Consider the following 23,275-nt stretch of genomic DNA (forward strand, 5'->3'; position numbering starts at 1 on the left):
ACCCCCTGAGGATTAATTTTCGATCCGCGCCTGACCTAGTAATAGCATCAACAGTTAAACAGACTATACTATTTTATGCAGAATGTTCCCTGAAAATTGCTCGATATACTAAGTTTTTCATGCAAAACAGATACCCATTATTTTTCTAAAAACATGGTATTGCACACCATAAGCATCAAACATGACTATGATTTTATTAAGCAACCCAATGTTTATTTTTTCAACCACTCTGCACGTGGTTGAACACGAACGATAACTCTGACCTGATTATTATCGTTTTATGTAAATAACCGCTATATGGTGAAATAAGACATACATCTTAAAAGGTTTTCATGTTTTAACATGAATCCAAGTAGGATATGATATAAAAACGACCAGTACTTACGTAATTTGAGAATATTATCAGAACACTTATACTTCCGCTCGAAATTTCACAGGAACTGAACAAATCTCGGTGAAGTCTCGTGATTTTTCATTCGAGCACCTCTGGATTTATTACATACTTAGCAACGATAAAGAAAACATTCCGAACACATTCGCAGGGGTGTCTCTGTTTTAACTATAATAAGTAAACACGTGCCGAACGAAAAAGGTTATGATAACTTTTATACACTTTTTTTTTGTATTTTCAGCAATTTCTTTTTACCAGCAATATTTTTTATTTCAGTGATACGTACACAATATGTATTTATACAATTCAGGCACGTAGCATCGGGGGGGGGGGGGCACTTTTTCTCGCAGCAACAATTTTTTTTTAAAATTTACATATATAAAAAATTGAATAATCATGAAGTTGGTCCCCCACCTTTTTGGAGACTATGTAAAAATTTGATATGAAATTGAGTGAAATTGAAGTTATAGATATACTATATGAAATTATGGTATTTTGTAAAAAAAAATAAAAATAAAAACCTCAAAGTCGGTTCAAACATTCTAGTATAAAAATCATGTAAATATCTAGGAATTGTGTTTAGCTCCTCAGGTACTTTTACAAATTGCCAGCTTGATCTCTACAAACGAGCTTTAAAAGCATATTTAAAACTTAAAAAGTATTTTGGAAATAATAAACAAAGTGTCCACAATTTAATACATTTATTTGACCATACTATTAAGCCAATTTTATTATACGCTTGTGAAATTTGGGGAACAATAAATACAAATGTGAATTCTACTAAACGCCCCAATTATTGTTTAGAAATCTTCTTCAATAAGTTCTATTGTGAAAAATTACATATTAAATTTTTGAAATATGTAAGTGGTGCACATAAAAAAGCTTGTAACCAAGCAGTTTTGGTGTACTTGGTCGTTTCCCTATGTTTGTTTACAAAGAATTGAAGCTCTCCCTGAACATTCTTTATTAAAAAATGCAATGTATGAAACAATTTCTTATATCAGAAAAACAAAAGCAGCTGGAGTAGCAGTATTCATTTTATCCTAGATAAACTACATTTACAACACCATATATATGATAGAAATATTGCGTCAATAGCTTCAAGCAAATTTTGTGAAATATATAAAATCACTTGGAGAAATGCACTTGCAGACATTAAGCAGATGAACAAATTGGTAAACTCAGAGCATTTTCAGAGTATGCGCATATATACATGTACATATATTCATTTTACCTCTAAACCTATCCAAAGCGACCTTTCTAAGTCCTTATAGTTAAGTTAACCGAAATCAATCACTGTGGGGTTTGCGTTGACCGTTAGTGGGTTTAAATTGATACCGATTTACGGGTGTACAAACAGACTCGTGTTTGACATCGATCTCTGTGTCCCGTGTACATATGCAATTGACATATTACATGTACATTGTTATATACAGTGTATATTAACGGCAAGGAAAAAGGAACGTTAAGGTAATTTATTTAATGTTAGACAGTCATACTTAAGTATCATACCATAAAATATACAATCGAATGTCGATGAAAAAATGTAGGTCAACCAAAAGGATATAGTCATTTCGTCCTCAAACAAATTCGCACGGTCAATCCACCTCTAAAATTCTAATCATTTTATAAGTTGTTTCTTTTTCCAAACCATCTCTGAATTATTTGAGTATATGTTATTAATTACTCTATTGCTGATCAATCCGACCTCAAAATGTGGCGATTTATCCCTAAGAAAATGACATTGACATATATTATATTCAATTTAAATAGTTTCCAACTATGTATAAATAATTTAATTCTGGTTGTAACGCGCTTTCTGATTGGCTAAAAACAATTTTATATCGTATAAAGAATGTTGCCTACGTCATAGTTAGACCAATGTCAAAAATGTATCAATACGCCTGACGTTACGTTTGAGTATTTCTACAATTTTACGTCATTTTAAATTGTTTAAAATAGTTTACGCTTTTTTATAAACCGCTTCGCGGTGTATAAAGCGTAAACTTCCCCAAACCATTTTATATCATATAAAACAAATAAATATTGAAATCATTCCTTAAGTAAATTTGTAAAAAGGCCCCAAAAGAGTATATGATATTAATAAAAATATCAAAAATCAAATTAACGAAAACGATATTGTGATATTGTTTTATGTAACATACCATTTGTATTAAATATCCCAAACCATAGCTAAGTAGATAAATCAAAAACAATTTTATTAAAATTCACGGTCATTAAAAAAAATTGATTTTTTTTATCAAGCATTGTTGTACTTGTCAACCTTAATAACAAAGATCGTGTGTATTAAAAAACGATTAGGGCAAAAAAAAAAATGAAGATATTTACTGATAAGTACCAAGTCTGTTCTAATTTAATACAAACAAAAGATAACACATAAGACGTATATAGATAAATATTTCTTTAAGCCAGCCTGTGTATGACTATTGAAACGATATTTGGGAACAGATTCATCGAGTTTCGGGAAAGACTTACCGGGATGGTTAGGATAGGGAACAATTTTAAGTGGAATAAAAAGTTATTCTCTGTATATTTCTTAAATAGTGTATCAAGTCCAAGTTTTGTTCTTAAAGCTTTCTGTTAAAGAATAAATATTTATGTATTAATTTAAACAATAGCATCTATTAAATACAAATTTAAAATTTAATTGTTACATATTACAACACAATAAAAGAATGAGTTAAATTGGAACTTCTTTTGCTTTATTTAAAGTTAAGTAAAAGTATCTGATTACCAAAAAACCCACCTCTTTAAATCTTTCTAACACGCAAAGAAACAAAATTAAAAATTGGAGTATAAAAAAAATATTTTTTTTCGAAGCTAGATCATCAAGCTACAGAATTCTCGCCAGCCACGATCAGGACCCATAGACAGTCGCCATGTCAACCACCGACTCATCGGAGGCGCAGAAGCAAATGATTGGTGAGCGTTTGTACCCTCTCGTCTCCCAAATGCAACCGGAACTTGCTTTTGCTACAAAGATTACTGGAATGTTGCTAGAACTTGACAACACAGAGTTATTGCATTTGTTGGAATCTCGAGAATCATTGGAGGCGAAAGTAGAAGAAGCGGTTGCTGTGTTGCAAGCTCGTTGGACTATGCACTCGGAACATGTTGTCACGGATCAAAGCAAAGACCCATTAACAGCCGCCATGTTGGCCTCTGTTCCACCAGATAAACAGAAGCAGATCATTGGCGAACGCTTGTTTCCTCTTATCTCTAAGATATGTCTGGAATATGCTGGTAAAATCACAGGGATGATGTTAGAAATTGACAACTTAGAGCTGCTGCATTTATTGGAATCCCGAGAGTTTTTGGAGGCAAAGGTCAAAGAAGCAATTGCTGTGCTGGAAACTCACAAGCATTGATTAGTTTTAAATTCAGTTCAAATTATTCATATTAAAGTTTTTTTTCAATCTTAAAAACCATGTGCCTAAAAATCTGTTACTTTAATGAAACCAACCTCAGATAATGTAGATTTATATTTGTCAAAATCATGATCTTTGGAGGTAAGGTGGGGCCACATTAGGGGGTCAAATTTTACCTAGGAAAGTTTTTAAAATCATTTTCATAAACTCAAATGTTATAACATTTGGTATTATATGCAGTCATCTTGACATTTTGTTGATTCTTATTTGTTTAGACTGTAGCCCCTGTACAATTTTTGGGCCCTACAAGGGGTTCAAAGTTTGATGTAGTTTTATGTTTAAAATCTTCTCGAGAACTTTAATATGTGATATGACTTAGCTGCAGATCTGTGGCCCCCGGTCTGAAAAAAATTCGGATGGACAACGTCTCATTAATTGCCAATGGTATTCTTTTAAACACCATCACCAACTACGTAAAGAAGAGGTGGTGCATTTTGTTTACACGAAAAAATGGCGACTCCCGATGTGAATTGAACATACTTCATTTTCCAAGTTCCGTTGGCGTGTTTCGGAGAAAGTCTGAGGCAAATAAAGATACAATATCAGTAGTAAATTGAATAAAGAATTAAATGGTCCCAATTTTCCCCCTAAAGAATTTGTGTGTAAATAAGGTTATTCAATCGAAAACTAGCGCCATTTTTGTGCGCTGTAAATTGCAGTTGTTTATTTTGGGATGCACTGTAGCTCCCAGGTCGTCCACCCGAATTTTTTCATACCGGGAGCTACAGGTCATCCAAAAGGGGCTTAATATTTAACATGAGAATATCCGAATAAAAAGTCATTTTATACAAGATCTATACTACTACATTGTCCAAAAAATTTGTATATGACCCTATAGAGCTAGTTTTATTATGATTACGGTTGCACAGGTAAGTGATGTGGCCCATGGGCCTCTTATTCCCATTTTATTCACGGCGTTGCATTCCTTCTAGATTATAACTGAATGACAATAAACACAGTTTGTAAATCAAAGTAAAACACATATTCATAAGTATTTTATTATTTTATTTATCTATATTCTAATCTATTGAGTACACAAGACAAAAGAAGATAACATTGTTTTTGAAAAATTCTAAAAGCAAATAAAAAATATTTAATGCCATGCACTATCAAAGCAGAAAAATATATTGCTATATATTGCTATGTACCTGTAGTGAAATACATGTACAACAATTACAATTTATTTTTAAAAATAATTTGCATGTCATATTTATGATGTGAATGCAACTTTTATGGCCCTGTCTAAATAGGGGGCAGAATGTTTTGCGCCAATCGGTTGCTAGGTTTGTTGTCCGATCAACAATAAGTTCAAAATTAGTATACAAAAACTCAATAAGAAGTGTATGACCCTTCTTAATTTTGAGGTCACAAAGGCAAGGTCGAACTTATATTGAAACGAATAATTATGGTGCAATACAATTATTAGACTGTGAGGACCGTTTGCTTGTTTTCTTCTTATACCTTGTGAAAAATTTACTCATTGCAGTTTGCCACGTGGGTAAATAATTTGGATACATCAAAGAAAATGTTAAAAAAAAAAAACCCACCTGCACGCATTATCTACCTATACTTTTACATGTAGACATTGATAAGTTTTGACAATATAAGATTGAATTTTTTAAAATAATAAACTGTTGATAGGAGGCTAGTTGTACAAATAACTACAGTATAATCATTTAAATTCGTGGGGGCCAATTTTCGTGGATTGTGAGTTTTTTTATTCATTCGCGGGGATGTTATTTCGTGGATGCGTCAAACTGTTTCAGTAACAAAGATAACTCTTTCTAAAATTATTTTCATTGGGGATTTAGATTCGTGGGGGGGGGGGGGGGGGGGGGGGGGGGGGGGCTACCCACGAATACCACGAAAATTTAGCACTCACAAAATGATTCCACATAACTATCAGATCTACCAAATTTGTTTAGTTTTTTTGTTTTAAGCTACGGTATGAGCTATTCCTTGGGGGAAAAAATTTCATACATTTTAGTTTGTAAATTTTATTACATCTCCTATATTTTTATACAGCACTCTCCTTCTCAAGAAAATATATATAGTCTAAAAATGACCACAGCCATCCAGCCTTCTGAATAAATTTGATAAAGAATTTTAAACCTTCTCACAGTTGAAAAGAAAACAGAGTGATACCCGTGAAAACTCTCTCTCTCTCTCTCTCTCTCTCTCTCTCTCTCTCTCTCTCTCTCTCTCTCTCTCTCATAAAATACATCGATATATTAAATTGTAAATACACAAGCTAAATACATGTATATGCGTTTCACATTTTAAAATTGTTCCTCTTGAAATACATTGAACAAAATTCAGTGATGTCTATAGATATAAAATGTTAATTTCGGGGCAACAATGTAATAATATGGTAATAATCTATACTACTATATTAAAATAATAGAATTTTTGTGATCGGCTTCGGCCGATCACTATTGTGTCCATATGAGGCATCCGGCAAATGCTTCCAAGTGCGCACACATTCCGCTTGCACAAGTAGTTCTTATAAAACTTGAAGCTTTGGTTTAGTATTTAGATAACATTTTACTCAGTTTAATTTCCATTCATTTACCTTAAGAGATGCGAACATACCTTAAATAGAGTTCGACCTGTTAATTCGAGAATGCACATTTTGTCTCACGCGTAAGAATTTCGATCGAAAGATTCATTCAGTAATGCAGTTGACATCGATGAACTGACCTCGATCATAAGAAGATGTTCCATGAAATGACCTCGATCTATTGATGTTGCATAATAGTAGCTAGGAAGACGGCTTGATTGATAAACAAGGTTACGTTATAATGCGACCTCAATAGCAAGTTATGATGGCATTCAATGTTTTTCAGTCGCTATAAATTATTTTAATACATGTACAACTCTTTCTTTGTATACGTATTAATGTTCTTTGAAGAGCCCTACCTAGTATTCTGAAGAATAAGAAGAAAATACATTAACATTTAATAATTACGTTAAAAATATAAAACAAGACAATGAGTTTACGTACGGCTTTCCCCAAATTTATTTCAAAATTAAATTTGTTCACGGTTTATAATGATGAAATTATGGTGTACAGATTCAGAATATTATATATTTTGATAAAATACAGTGTTCAAACTGATCATGTTAATTGCTTCTAGCTATCTATTTATCATTATTGCCGATCATTCCTTTAAAAGGAATACTTGTTTAGCTTTAATACCGAGAAATCGGAAGAGTACTATCATTTGTTTTATATATTTTAAACATTATTAGCACTTGAAGATTACCAATTTGTTTTTATTTTTTCTCAGTCAATTTAAAAATCAACGAAAATTCCTTCTAAAAATCCGGAAATCATATGAATTTTTCGGATTTTACAATCTTGCGCATGCGCATTACATTCACGCTGAATCACGGGAGGCTCTTTAGTTTTTGTTACCACAATTGCACATTTGCATGGATAAACTCAGAAACAATATTACAAATACGTGTAAATTTTCATTGAAAATTTGTCACATATATATTCTGTTCATCAGAGGAAATACGGGAGATAACTCTAACTCAGTGCATTTAATATGAAAAATCCCAATAGTTCCGAATGTCAACTCGAAGCGAGTGAAAAACGTTGCTGGAGAAAGTGTTGAATTCTTCATTAATATATAAATTAAATTTTTAGATGAAAGGTATTTACAACCTCAAAATGGTTTGACTGTTATATTTTCAATGCAGCTTCATTAATGTTCTCTAAAATCGTTTCGGAGCGATTCTACAATTTTTTGCTACTTTACGGGTATACATTGGTATATGGGAGGCATATTAACTGTGGTATGTGCCTGTCCCGAGACACATTTAGATTTTTCTAACTAAGCAGAGTGTAGTGAAATTAATAGCATTATTGTAGGCTTTAAGCTTTATTATGTAAATGGCAACAAAACGGTGTGTCGATGTATCTATTTCGTAAATGTCCGATAACATATACAATGTCAACCCGTGCACGCACGGGTCAAAGTCTAGTGTTTATCAAAAGCTTATTGTTACCTTAAACTTTGTACCATCTTTGCCATGAAATTGCACAAAAATGCAGTTTAATTTTTAATTGGTGCTGGTTATATTCCACACCGTTGTAATTATTCACGAAACAAGATCACTCCCCTGGTTTAGTTTTGCAACTGAGATTTAAAGTCTTCGTTACTTCAGCGTTGATTACAAATTTTATAAATCATGCAATATTGATATGAAGTATCGTGTGATAGTATTAGTCATCGACTGACAATTCAAAATTAACAATGATTTTCAACCCTAATTTAAGCATAAGATAATACATAATGTGTTTTGCAGATGAATTAAAAAAATATAAAACATTACACATTTGTTTTCTGTGCCGTACAGTAATAGGACATGAATTCTGAAAGTACCGGCATGTATTTTAGATTCACATTAATCACTGCTAAAAACATTCAAACACGTATGTAAGCATGTACCACATCCATATGGTTTCATCGAAAAGTTAAATCAGGACTAACAAAACAAATATATAATATCACGCAAAATTTAATTAGCAAACGAATGGAAAGCCAGTGCTTTGTGTCACATTCATAGAGTGCAATGCCAGATATGTACCGGCTATGTACTTTCAATGCCGATCAAAGGTTAGCCCAAATATTTCAGGATTTTTATTTTTCCATCTGCACATCCAATGCAGATATTGTTATGATGGTCTAGGCACAAAGAAATTGGACTGGCCCGTGGATCGTCAGGAATGGTTAACATAGTCAGGAATCCACCGTCCTTGTTTAAAACATGGATCCCATGGTTGCTCTCGTCTGCAATAAGAATATTACCTAATTCATTGGTACATATTCCACGGGGTAAGAACGGCTGAGACATAGAAGCTTCTTTTCCTTCATAGGTAAACCTATGATCTCCATTGGGTCGGATAATATTCACAACTTTCGTCAAGGATGTTTCACCTGACAGACAAATGTCCCCATTAATATTTTCCGTGATATATGTACGGTAAACTAAACCTTCCAGAATGGGTTCTCGTTCCCATTTTTTCATCATCTGTGTTATAAACTGTTTGCGTTCACCCTCAAGACTATAACGAGCAATTCCAAAATAGTTTTCTTTTGTAAGCTTTACTAATCCTGCCAATATTTCACCAATTCTGGTTAAACAAAGACACGTAATCCTCAAAGGTGCAACATCAATGAACGATTTCTGCTGTGAATGTTTCAACATGGAGAGTTTATTAGTTCCGGTTCTGTAAATTGCATGTACACCCGTGTTGTCTACGATGCAAAATGGCTTGTTTCTTGTGCTCTGAAGATCAACTTTGATTTCTTCAACGCAAACGCCTTTCTCGTTATATTTCTCAAAATGATTTTTATTTGATAAAAAGACCCAGTATAAGCCTGAATCCGAAGAAAGTGATAACACATCTGCTTGGTTTAGATTAATAGTTTTTATCACCTGTATTGCTTCTTTCTCCAGAATTGTGGCATTATCTTGTTTTTCAAAAACATATCCAGAAAGTTTGTGCATAACACTTTTCTCTATACAGCCTTTTGAGTATTTTACAATTCCCGGCTTAAAAGATAAGGGGCAATGTTCCGGTATAAATTCTTCTGTAGAACATGCACTGTATAAAATAAATGATATTTTCTTTTCTAAATCTGCATTTTGAAAGTTGACTATGTATTCCAGCATTTTTTGGATACATGTTTGTAAATGTTTTTCTTGATCTTTCAGCAAATGTAGGGATGTTGAAGTTTTCAAATCAACTCTGTTCAAAAGTTGTCGTTTGAAGTCTTCGAAAGCAGAGATAGCACTTTCAAAATGACATTCAATTTCTCCTTTAACTGTGTCAATGTTTTCGGACACTTCTTTCTGTCTCCTTTTTACCCTCTCTAACTCAGTTTCAAATTTTGTAAGCTCAGAGCGAACTGTTGGTAGCTTCTGCTCTAGTTTTTCCTTCCTGTTTTGATACAGTTTTTCTAATTCTATCAGATTGTGTCCATTGTGCTCTCCAACAAGGCATTTCTCACAGACTGGAACGTCGCATTTTTGACATCCAATACAAGCACGAAAGTTGGGGTGTTTCTTGCATACTTGATGATATAGATATCCAGAAGACGACGTACTGGTGGCAGTTTTCTGCATTTGGCGACTTCTGTCGGATGGAGTAGCCATTCTATAACTGCAATATAGATACTTTCAATAACAATTCCGTTTACAAATCTGAAAATTAGGTTTTTCTATATATACATGCATATCATTTGAAAAGAAACACACACCTTACTTAAGGATTTTAGTTTTTCTTTTATCTTTGCTCAAAGCTCTTCTTTTCAAGGAGAATGATATATATTCTTAAACTGGTCACTGCCATTCAGCCCTCTTAAAATAAAAATCATGCAAAAACATTTCAGAACATTACCAGTGGAGTCGCCATATTCACGTCCAGTCAGTCTCCCATGAATGTATGGAGTAAATGGCGTGTGGAATGATCTACACATTGTGGAATGTGTTGATGAATTAATATTTAATATCTGCTCCTGTAATATGGTATGTGTATACTGTTGTCATGCCGAAAAAAATGGGATTTTTTTGTATTTCAATCAATTATTAACTTTAAATTTGTTATATATTGTTTCATTTATGAATACTAGACTTTGACCCGTGCGTGCACGGGTTGACATTGCGATTATGTCTGGCATTTACGAAATAGATACATCAAATTTGCAGACCATGTTGACATTCAGAACTCTCCGAATTTTTCATATGAAACGCACTGAGTTAGAGTTATCTACCGTACTCTCTTTCATGAACAGACTATATAGAAAATTCTTAATGAAAATTTAGATGTATTTGTATTATCGTTTTTTAGTTTATCCATGCAAATGTAATATTGTGGGAACATAAACTAAAGAGCATCCCGTGATTTAGCGTGAATGTAATGCACATGCACAAGATTTCTAAATCCGAAAAATTCAGACAATTTCCGGATTTTTTAAAGGAATTTTCGTTGATTATTAATTAGCGAAGCCTGATTGAGAAAAATAAAAATAAATTGGTAATCTTCAAATACCAATAATATTAAAAATATTTAAAACAAAAGACAGTACTATTCTGATATCTCGGTATAAAGGCCAAAAATTTCGAGTCTATTATTTTAATTTAGTAGTATCGATTTGAGAATGTTTGTGACCTGTACAATATATTAGAGTTTCACATTCTTAAAATTTTGAAAAAGATTGGAAAACTGTGTTTAGGTGAGCAATGTGGCCAATGCGTATCTTGTAATAATTAATTACAGTAAAAATGTCAACTCATCAGGGTTTTTTTTTGTTCGATTTAGAACCATTTCCTTAAATAAAATTCAACGACGCGCCTCATTTTTCAAATGACAAGAGTCTTAATTACATGAATACATTTGATCTCAATATTCAACTTTAAAAAAATGACCCCCCTTTAGTGTTATCATTTGGCAAGTTGGGAAAACGAATCTAGATAAAGTTCATGAATGCTTATCAAACCGAACCAAACCTCACACAGTGCGAAGCTAGTGCAAAGAAAAATGGCAACATCAAAGACTATAACTCTTGTAGTCGTCCTCTTTCAAATTGATGTGAATGTCTATGGTTTGTCGTCAAATGAAAGTTGCAAAGAGAGGCTTGATAAATCATGAGATACTTTTAGCAAAATTGAATGAGAAACTCGAAAACCATCAAACGGACAGCACCAAAGATGACGCGATATTCAAGACGAAAATAGTTATTTGAAAAGAAGACTGAAATCTTTAGAAGAAATTGTTCTTACTTCTACCTACAGGACGGAGAAACTTGAAGCTAGGATCGCAGATTTAGAATCTTCTAGTTGGTTTCTGAAATCCAGATTGACAACAGCGAACAAAAACTATAGTTTTGATGAAAACTATTTAAGTTCATTATTTTGGAATCTGAAAGCAAGTTATTCACGGAAAGAAAGCACGACTACCAAAACATCGACAACTCACGGCAATGAGATGAAGACAAGACTCCAAATTTCAATGGTAAAACGCAAAATTAGGCAGTTAGAGAAAAAACCGAGTGTATCGCAAGAAAAACGTCTCCTGACAGGTAAACTATATATTAAATACCAACATATACATTTACTCGACAATATTTCATCTTACAGATAACATTGAGAACATCGGGAACTACCTTTACCACACTGTAATGCTATTCTAATTCATTGATGTATTTCAGGAATTCAGTCAACCCCAACGCCATTCCCAGATGACGTTGCATTTTCTGCATACATGTATGTCCATACAACGGAAATATCCAAGGGTTCTACCATTCACTTTGACACCATTGTTACAAATATCGGCAACCATTATAATAGGCATTCTGGAATATTCACCGCGCCACAACACGGTGTGTACGTGTTTACCTGGAATATTTACTGTAATACGGGAGGATACATATTTTCTCAGATTGTTGTGAACTCCAGTGTAGTTGGAGCTATGTTTTCAAGCGGAGAGGGTGCTTCTAATATCAGAAGCTCAACTGGCATTGTGGTTGTCGAGGTCAACCAGGGTGATATAGTATTTGTTCGGATTCACCCTACAGGTAACCACTCTGGAAATCTCAACAGTCATCCAGACTGGCGATCATCTTTTAATGGCTGGAAATTGTACTAGAGTAAATGAAATAGATTATCTTCAATTAAATGATATTGCAGTATATATATGGAGTGATGCATATATCCCAATCTATATAAAATTATAAATTGATCCGCACCTATAGTTTGTCCAAAGTTATTTGCTTCCATCACTTTTTCAATGATTTTTTTATTAAAAAATACACATACATGTAAAAGAAAATACAGTTGAAATCGATAAAAGGGAATATATCCAAGATATCTTCATTGAGCAATTATCACATTTTACTCATTAAGTTCACGGGAACGAAAAAAAATTTCTTACAGAGATTTATAATGGGAAATGTTTACATCTTTTCTCCATTCGGAAGTATTCGAGATACCTCGCGCAATTTTTCAACGTTATAATCTGGGCTTATTAATGGCTGATGCAATGCAAAATCTCCGTAGACTTTCTATTTTTAAATGTGTATTTGAAACCTGAAGCGGTAGAGTGGGCGTTTCAAAACGATAATCTGGACATTTTTCATATTAGTGGATGAACGTATAGTTTGAGCACAAAGGTATTTATGATTATCAAAATATCAAGCAAAAAGTAGTGAAATCAAAAACTCGGGACAGAGTATAGTAGATCGCTACACTTTGTGTAACGATCTACCGGGAGCGGATCAAAGATTTTATTTAATTAGACTGGGTGTTATCATGATGAAAAACAGCGTGATTCAAGACTAACTACATTTTTTTGACCTTTAAAATACAAAATTTAGCCACAGTATTTATTTTAGCTAGGTAAGAAATGAAGAAGATATCACTGAATTTTAACGCCATGAGATTACTCATACAAATGAAACACTAAATCAACGCATTCACCAACACAGCGAAGATTATAAACAAAGTAACTCGGTATGAACAATATTTTTGAAAAATTAACTATGTTTTCTTCTTAGTGTATACTGTTGTTAAATACCTAAGTGCGTGCTTTTTAATTTTTCATTTAATTGGCACTGAATGAATCTGCATCAATTATAACCTATTTTAAGCGGTTAGCATTATACGCTCTAAACGCTTTATTTTAATTTAACCAAAACCCGGAAGACTCGCGAAAGCTTAGGTTCATTATCAAAATATGGGCGACTTTATGATGAAAATAAGTATACATGTACCAAATAATGCATATAACTTTTTAACTAAACAAACGTGTGATTGCCAGTTGTAAACACTACAGTTACCTTCCTACATTAAAAAAAAATGCAATTAATGGTGGTGATTACAAGTGACTGTTATTTTTATCTTGTGTAACATAAAAGGTTTTTTTTCTATAAACTGAACTGGAATTTTAATTATTATTGAATGGCGGATATGATTTTGACTTAATATTTTTTTTTAAAACGAGGTCATGGAATTTAGTCATATCTTTTCAAGATCCGGAATACGAAACGATTTGTACGAGAACTCGGAAAAGGAAGGTAACCCTCTTCCCTTTCCTCTTCGTATTTGTTAAAACTTATTCGTCAATTAAACAGAGGGCAGGAAAGCTGTGAGCTAATTTGCATTTGACAGGGTGCTAAAGAATCGTACAGTTTTTGGTGTCAGAAATCATGCGTAATCGAATAAGCTCTACTAAAACGGGAATTGAATAATACAAGTTTATTGCTTATTATTGTAAGTATTGTATTATCTATTATTAGCACTCGTAAAATTGGGCTTCTCGCCGTGTCTTTTCCATTGTATGCCTCGAAGTGAAAATGTCATCAATAATGTCGATCATCCACGCTAAGAATACATGATTGATTAATTTCTAGCGATCTTTTTAGCGAATTAAAAAATGATAAGAGTACCTCCGTTTGTGTTATTTAAATGTAAAACTACTGTGAAAAGATTCGCTTATATAAAACATAGTGGTAGCATTCTATTTCCCTCCCTTTAGTTTCCGAACTCTTTTTGTGATATCTAAGTCGGTACATTAAATTGAATTAAGCATTGAATCATTATTTTTTTAAAGATGTGGTCTCATAACTGCAACGGTGTGTGCATACGAAATGAATAACGCGCGCTAGCGCGTTAAGATAATTTGTTTGCACACACCGCTGCAGTTATGAGACCACATCTTTAAAAGAATAATGATTCAATGCTTATATTTACGTTTTTAAACATTTATTTCTTTCCCGTAAATATGATTTGTTTGTACAAAGCTCTGACTTATTCACTTTCTGTGATTTAATGATTTTACTTTTTGTACACTAAGAAATTAATCAATTGAATTTATTTAACCGTCAAAATATATTTACATCAATGAAATATTATAATCAGCGTAAGTATAATATCAGGTCGTGATCCGGTTTGAAGTCGCGAGAAGAGTCAACTCATGTTCTTCGAGAAATACTGAAGGAATACTGAAAGTATTCCTACGCACCAGAATTGGTGAATGGGTCTTCTGTGTTATGCGTAAATATCACTCAAATCAACCAATGTAATTTAATAGAGGGAAAGAAAGTGAATGTAAATATGGTTCGATAACTCAAACTTGTTTACCAACAAAAACATATACATCATCGACAGTAAATGAAGTTTTATTAATATCTATCTAATGACGATTTAAGCAAATCTAAGTGTATCATGTGTTTTCAACAACAGTTTACTGCGTTTGCAAAAAAGAAATAAAAATCGTTGGGTTTACGTGCTTGAGTGACATAGAATAAAATTTTTAGCGTAGCTGTAGCTAGAACAAGAACATATTTTATTTAACCTGTTTTTAAAAAGTTGCACGCGCTAAAATTTAATTGCGCCAGTGCATTGGCACTTGCTTTTGCGTTAAAATACGTTTGCTCCAAATTTTCTCGTTTTACAGCATAAACAATATTTATTACACATAATCGGTGCCGGTGTAAAAAAAAATTGTGAACCCCGTAGAATAATGACTGGGGGTCATTTTTTTACGTAGAATAATGACCCCACTTGCTGTAGAATAAGCGGATTTTTCTGAAGAAAAAAGACCCAGGGGTTATTTTTTAGCAAGAATGGAATTTGGTAACCCCGTATCCAAGATATCTGACTTTAAAATTATTTGAATTTTCAATCTGTTCAGCTGATTTTGAAGTTATAAACACCGAACTTACAAAGAAATCGCTGTATGTAGTTTTTCATTACCGTAGCAAACACACACAAACACGCTCACAATGACACAAATTCAGTGTTAACAGTTTCGTCTCAACTCTCGTCGACAAAAGGCGCGAAATGACACTGCATTTGCATAGAATCTGCTGGACATTACTTGATACTTAACCATGAACAATTCTTAACATAATTTTATATAGCTTTATTATTCAAAAACAATTTTTGATTTTCAAAATTTATGCACAGTTTGCTGAACTTTCTTCTATCGCGATTTTGCAATTGCCTCGGCAACAAATTGCCAGGTCTACACGTGTGTTTTAGAAATCTGTACAGGTGTTGCTTTTGTTGCAAAGCCATTCCGTAATTAAAAAAACAACAACAAAAAACATAAATAATGAGGAAAATATGTAATAATTAACAAACAATAATCATCAAAGAATAATTGTTGTAATAATATAAGCAATATTCACTGGTGAATGAGTTTTCAATCGAAAAATGATACATGTATTTTATTTTTATGAAAAAGACTATACTCTGTCCCGAGTTTTTGCTTCCACCACTTTTTGCTATCGTCGGAAACCCAAGGCCAGTCTCGCATATGGGAGACTGGCCGTGGGTTTCCGACGATGTTGTTACTGTTATGTTGATAAATCACTCCTGTGCACAGAATACAATAGAAACATTGAATGAAATGGATGAGTTGAATTTTTAACATGAAGAATGATACAAAAAATGATATTCGAGAAAAGAGTATAAGAAATTAGTACAACTGTCTATTTTATCCAACTGAAAATTGCTACCAAACGGGTTATTATTATTATTCATTTAGACATGTAGTAAGTAGTAGTCAGCTACCCCCGTTTTGGCTTTTTTAAACGCAAAATCTTTTGGTATTGGAATCTAACGAGGACTTTTCGAGGTGGTCCACATAAATACTGTTTTGTGTCACCATTTCTCCTCCCAACTCAAACATGCCGTTTACTGAAAATTTACAAGACCCTCTGTCTTGAACGTAGAACTCGGCTAGATACGATTCTGTTTTCAACTCATTCATTTGAAAAGAACAAATCCAATATGGAGGCCTAGGTTGTTTGCATATGCCTTTGGATCTCGGCATTTTGTTCTGCTTCGGCATTTTGTTCTGCTTTCGACAAGCTCTGTTTGTAATCTTACGTGATACTAAGGACTCTAACTCCTGATAAAATAATTCGACGTCATTGTTGTTTCTCTTTAAGACAACTATATAGGTATGCTTTCCCATCGACCTTCCTCCAGATGGAATTTTTTTCGAAAGAAAGTCATAAGTAATATTATGACTATCTATTACGAATGTGACGTGTTTTGCTTTGAAATTTGGATGGAATAAGTGCTGAAGTCCTGAAATTATAATAAAATATTTAACTGTAATTTAATACAACAATAAGTGTTCCATTTGGCTCATTGCTAACATCTAAACGTAATTTTTCAAAGACAGCATATTGCAATTGACATTATTTTTGAATTAATTTCCAACAATGATATTTTAAGCGTCTTTTTATTCAGTCAAATTCGCCAAATAGCATCCTATTTACGACCACTCAGGAACGAATTTCATAAATTTTACAAATTTTGACCCGATTGAACTTCCCACATATCCATTCTTTCAACGCACGCATGATTGTGGTAAAGACTTATTTAGAGTATGGTTGGATAAAAGTTTTTTTCCTCTTTTATTCTTTTAAACAAACTCACCTGAACAGACTATAACATATACAGCTAGTACATATGGAAATCTCATTTTTCTTGAGGTAATCTAAAAAGAAAATATACTATTAAAATTTATTACACGTTAAACTTTTTGATAAAAAATGGGGCAGCGAAAGCGGAACATCAGAACTAAAATGATAGGCTAAATGAAACTAAATGAAAATTAACTGGATTTATCAAACTTTATGTCGGGAGTTCCTTTGAATTTTTAATTTACTTTTTTAAACCTGTTAGTTTGAATGCTTAAAGCAGTTATGTATCAAATTCGAATCTTGTTGTTTCACGATAAGATCATAAAAAATAATAAATCATGTTTGCATTTGGATTTTGAGAAAATTTTAAACAATTAATATCTAATAATTTATCATTTTCTGCCATATTTGATATAAGTATAAATATGCATTTTCAAAAGCATAAAAAAGAACATTTCACAAAAAGCCTATTCAAAATAAGACAGAGCAGTCGAGAACATACAACATAAAAAACCAAACGGGCATTTAAAAAAAAAAGTAAAAAAAATTTGTAAGAACTGTATTATAAGATCTTTTTAAACATAGTATAAGGTAAGTCGGCCCTAGAAATGCGATATTTCTGCTTTTCAAGATTTTAAAAACAAAAGCTCCAATTCATTTATAAATCTTTCACTACATAGACTGATCTTGAAAAAAGTCCTAAAAATGTTCGTTTTTATACTTACGCTGATAAATGATGAGAGAACTTATGGAACATTCCTGATTAAGTCTACACTTTAAAACGTTTGTTTGTGATCACATTTAACATTCTAAATAAAAGTCTTCCTTGTTTGCTATAAAAAAAAAAAACCAACATTAAATACGGTTTTATGAAAATGTATTTCCTTTTCTCGAACAATACATTATGTATATAATTGGAGCAATACTTTACATTGACTATCTATGATCAATTAGGATTAGAAAAATAGTGAAAAATAATTGTCTAATTCCAAGAAGTGCTAAAAGCAGAACTTCATTATATGAAATATAATTGGAACAAAACCGATGATTTGTATTAGCCACATTATGTAAAAATAAATACACACTGGACTCTTGTTGCTATAGCGACAAATAGGTCTAACGTTCTCATATACAAGGATTTTACACAAGGAATGTTTTTTTTTTAAATTAAAAATCTATTACGTCATTAATTTTTTGAGTTATTTAAGAGCATGTCTACGAGAAAACCATGCAAAAGGTGGTAGGAGCAAGATTCTCTGATCAACTTCATATTTTGTGTGTAACAATGTGCATCTATATGAATTAATTTGCCACAAAAAATTTTTTGATATCGTCAGTCAAAACTAGGTCCTGCAGCTCTGTTACTAAAAATAGCATTTTGACTTTTTAAAGAATAAAATTGCGCATAATTCACCAAATTATGGTTAAGAATTCTAAGTTAAGTTTAAATATAATTTAAAAAGTCATTTAGAGTTAGCACTAACAAGATACACTAGTAGGACCAAATTTTTTACACCCCCCCCCCCAAAAAAAAATTTAAAAAAACAACAACTACAAAAATAAAACAAAAACAAAAAACCAAAAACAAGCAAACAAACAAAAACAAAACAATAAACCAAAAAGATCACTTCCATGAAAAAAAATGATTAAGCATATATTTGTTGAATGTAACAAACGATTTTTTAAAATGCGGAAGTAGTGTGAAACCCATTGCCAGTGAATGTCCATCACATTAAATAATCATAGAATAAGGCAGATTTGGTAATTATTTTTGTCCGACAGGATAAAGGATTGAACTTTTATTGTTTGAGGGGTGGAGGGACCCAATTTCAAGCCCAAAAAATCGTTAATAAAAATATAATACATCATAAATTACACTTAAAATTTGTAAATATCAGCATAATATCAGCGTAATATAATATAGAGACACATTTTATTAGCATTTCATTTTTTCAATTTTTTAATCACAAGACAATAAGAGAGTGTAAATAATTTGACTATTTTATAAGACTTCTTCATAATTCTGGGACCAGGTCTTCTTATGATGGGCTATGATTAAATATCATCCCAAATAAAAATCCCACAAAAACAAGTTATGATGTCCATATTAATATTTGGGATAACTTTTTTATAGGTCATGTTTTTTTATATGCAGTTTTCGTAGGTTGAGATCCCCGGGGGAAAGGATAACCTAACACCTCCTTTTTTCCTTTACAACTATATTTTAATTTTTAAAAAAGGTACAAACTTTAAGTTTTACCAAGAGGAGACAAACTGTTAATAGAAAGGTAGGGAGTAGAGCTCTTAATTTATTTCAGATGTACTTACTGTGTTACATTCTCAAGAACTAAAAAACCCTGGCCCCTTCCCCGGCATTTCAAGATTCCATTAATATTATAACTTAGAAAAAAGTCTGATCCATAAAACATATGTAAAAAGAACGATTAAAGAAATGAACAATAGCTGACATTAAATTCTTCAATTGGGCGGATCAGAACTTGCAATGATACTGCGTACAGGTATAGTTGTAATTGATAAAAGTGATTAATTATGATTTTAAAATTTAAATGCAAATCACATTGAAAAGATGTACAATAATTTGTTTGCGTAATAAATTCAAACAGTCAAAATTAATGCTTATAGGCGTCTAACCTTAACACCTGCAGGGTGGTTTATAGATGGCCAGTGATATATACACTTACAGAAATGTGATGTCTATTGCTACAGACTCTGGTGATAACGATGAAAAAGTGCACGAGACATCCATAGTGAATTCCGAATGATGTCAACATACCCCATTATAAATCTTTGTAAGAAATCAGTGCTCGTTTCTGTGGATTTTGTCGAGTAAAAATGATAATCTGAATGAGATTATCTTGGAGAATTTCCCCTTCATCTATTTTAATTGAAATTCTATCACATGTTTCTATATTTTGATTAAAAATCGTCCAAATGTGCTGCCTAAATATATTGGGACAGAAAATAGCAGTTTAGACTAGATACAAGTCTCCTCCTTCAAACTTCAATGTGTGATATACTGAATAACACTAACAAGACGGAACAATTTGTATGCAATTAAAATCATTCAATGTCATAATATATATTAACTCTCTGAGAAATTCTTTCTCAAAAATTGACAAAAAAAATGTATAATTATCATTTCTTGGCATCTTGCCAATATTTACACCCTTGGTATATAGAAGTATAGAAATATAGAAAAAATATGCAACGGTTAAAGGTTAGAACTTCCTCTTTAAGAATATAGTCATTTTTTTCAAACATCGTTTATACATTTTGTAATTAATTACTGAATTTGACAATTTTTGTCTTAACTTTTCCGGCCTTTAGAGGCTAATTAACCAGAGTGCAATACTGGCCGTTACTATAAATAGAAACATCAATTTCAAAAACAAACACCATATATCTGACTCTAGATGGGTATCCTTTAAATCTATGATAAAATTCTGTTCGTTCTTGAGACTTGCCACCACAACTTTTTTCTATAGTTGCATGGTTTTCACGTAGACATGCTCTTAAAAATCATTATTTTGGTTGTTATATGATTTTGTGCAGAAAGGATCAAATATTCATAATTTGATTTTGATATTATAAAACGTGATTATTACATAATGATTTATTGTTATCTGGTTTTATCTATTTTATTTGGAATTAAAATTAAGTCACAATAGTGGCAGAGTGCAACATTTATCTTTTGTTTCTAGTTTTACTTTGCACAGTTGGAGGACTCAGATGATTAATATTGTTGACAGTGATATTAAAATTGAAAATTTTATAAGTGCGCTTTAGCGACAACTTTATTTCATTTTTAAAATATAAGATGCAGGATAATATTTTTGTAGAATTTCACTATCTGGTTGAAGCTAAAAACGCAATTTTGAAAGCAATAATATCAGCTGATAAGTTGAATGTCAGCAGCCTCTCCTGCGCATCTCCAGACCAGTCAGCTGTTTTCACTCCTCTTCATCTGATACACTTTTAAAGCCTTGTCTCTGAAAACAAACACGACTATCAGTCACAAACAACTACATATGTATTCTTTGTTATATGACACTGGTAAACAGAAACTAATAAATGCATTATATGCATTGAAAACTACAAACTGATAAATTCATATAATTTAAATCTTGTTGTAACGCGGCTTTGATTGGATAGAGAAAATTTATTAAAACGGACTCAATTTGTACAGCAAATTACAAAAATTAAATTGTAAGGAATGAACTCAATATCTACCCAAGTTATGCTCGTATAACCTGGGTTGGAGCAATTTACGGTTTTTTACAATACGCTTCGCTGATTTGGGTAGATGTTGGCATATTGAGCTTGTATTTCATAAAAGTAAAGAAAATATTAACTCTAATTTTGGGCCTGAAATTAGCTTATTTCATGCTATATCTCAAATTTTTGAGACCCCTAGCTGTTTTACTTTTAAATTAGACATTAAATGAATGTCTACTTGTATACAAAGTTTTGGAAAGATGACATCACTATGATTATTTTTATTTGCGTTATAAGTTAATTACTCCAAAATTTTGTATTTTCTGTTGATGTGTTCATTGTGTACTGGCCTTTGAAGCCACCAGTAAAGCAAGAATTTTTATACTTTGACTTAGATTTTACTTTTATAGCTACTTTATGTGTCCAATTTCATACTGTATTAAAATCATGACTAGTAATTGTTCAAACTATAAATATTTGTTTGATTTTTTTAATTTATTAATTTCTCTATGAAATTTTAGAAATAATTTCAGGAAAATTATTATTTCTTTTTGAAGCCCTATATTTCAAAAAAAAAAATGGCATGTGAAATGGATTACAAATAAAATAAATGAACATTTGATGTCCCCTCTTTATATCTGAAAGGGTTTTGGATGATTGACATTACTATTATTTCAGGAACCAACCCCCATTAAACCCATAAGAGTTATAGTTTCAAAACAAAGTCCTGAAATTTATTTTCATCATCAACAATTGGGCGATTGTAGAACTTTTTAAAAGTTTAACGTTACTTTCAATTTTCTTTGTTGATAATCTGTTTAATTGATATACTATACTTTTTAGCTTTTGAAGTACTTGCACTACTTGTTGAGTTGGGTTTGAACACAGAAACTTCTATTCCAGACAGTGCTAACAGATTTTTCAACATATTTGCTATTGTACAGGATTTAACTGCTTTTTGTGGTTTTATGAAACTCACAAACAACTGTTTTTTCTACTGCCCTAATAATTTTGGTTTTCTTCCAAATATTCCATTGTGTAAGAAAAAATATATAATTTTGGGTGTTCTTCATATTTTGAAAACTTGACAGAAAATTGGGCTTTGTCCGACTCGCCTTGACTGTTAAATCTTTCAACGTATATATAATTTCATCCTCAGTGATGTTCATGTTTTCAATACCAAATTTGTGAATTTCAAATGACCTGCTTGCTGAAGCAAGAGCCATTAGCTTACAGAGCTTTATTGCAATTTCCTTCAGTGACAAATCTTTGTTATTTTCGATGCATATCATATATGAGAGAAAATTATTTCTGTCATAAGTTGACAAATGAGGTCATGTTTACCAATTTCGTTGCCTCCAATTCCCATTAATACAAAGCAGATATTGCAGACCTGTAGCTGTTAGTTGTCCTATACTCATAGCCTTTTGCATATATCTCAGTCAAAAAATCACGGCAGATAAAGAGATGACGACTTTATTCTATTTAATGGAAGCCCGGATGAAATTAAAGAATTTTTTGACATAGGGAACTCTTGTCATAAATATCTGATATTTACTCATGAATTATCTCACACCAGTGTCAATTTCTTGGACACGACTACATACAAAGGAACAAGATTCTCAGATAGCCACAGATTAGACATTCGCTCATATTCGCTCAAACCTACTAACAGCTTCCAATACCTGCACATACAAAGTGCTCATAGCTCACGGATCAACGCAAAGACCCATTAACAGCTGTCA

General features: G+C 32.2%; 2 protein-coding genes, 1 long non-coding RNA gene and 1 pseudogene across 3 annotated transcripts; 2 read left to right on the top strand and 2 right to left on the bottom strand.

The window, feature by feature from the left end:
- Window positions 1-3,237: 3,237 nt before the first annotated feature.
- On the top strand, window positions 3,238-5,669 carry LOC128184360 (polyadenylate-binding protein 4-like). The gene has a single exon (XM_052853803.1). It carries the CDS (start codon window positions 3,292-3,294, stop codon window positions 3,778-3,780), a length of 489 nt encoding a protein of 162 aa, XP_052709763.1. The 5' UTR covers window positions 3,238-3,291; the 3' UTR covers window positions 3,781-5,669.
- A 1,286-nt stretch (window positions 5,670-6,955) lies between these two features.
- On the bottom strand, window positions 6,956-10,332 carry LOC128184357 (uncharacterized). The gene is made up of 2 exons (XM_052853800.1): window positions 10,256-10,332; window positions 6,956-10,018 (listed from the first exon to the last, which is right to left on the bottom strand). The coding sequence occupies exon 2, from the start codon at window positions 10,009-10,011 to the stop codon at window positions 8,470-8,472; it is 1,542 nt and encodes a 513-aa protein (XP_052709760.1). The 5' UTR covers window positions 10,012-10,018; window positions 10,256-10,332; the 3' UTR covers window positions 6,956-8,469.
- A 1,063-nt stretch (window positions 10,333-11,395) lies between these two features.
- LOC128184359 (uncharacterized) lies at window positions 11,396-12,502 on the top strand (annotated as a pseudogene).
- Window positions 12,503-15,981: 3,479 nt separating this feature from the next.
- LOC128184361 (uncharacterized) lies at window positions 15,982-18,099 on the bottom strand. The gene is made up of 3 exons (XR_008243726.1): window positions 18,020-18,099; window positions 17,308-17,368; window positions 15,982-16,953 (listed from the first exon to the last, which is right to left on the bottom strand). It is a non-coding gene; the product is annotated as an uncharacterized LOC128184361 (long non-coding RNA).
- Between the last annotated feature and the right edge of the window lie 5,176 nt (window positions 18,100-23,275).

The sequence above is a fragment of the Crassostrea angulata genome, chromosome 5, assembly GCF_025612915.1.
Source record: "Crassostrea angulata isolate pt1a10 chromosome 5, ASM2561291v2, whole genome shotgun sequence".
Taxonomy (NCBI): domain Eukaryota; kingdom Metazoa; phylum Mollusca; class Bivalvia; order Ostreida; family Ostreidae; genus Magallana; species Magallana angulata.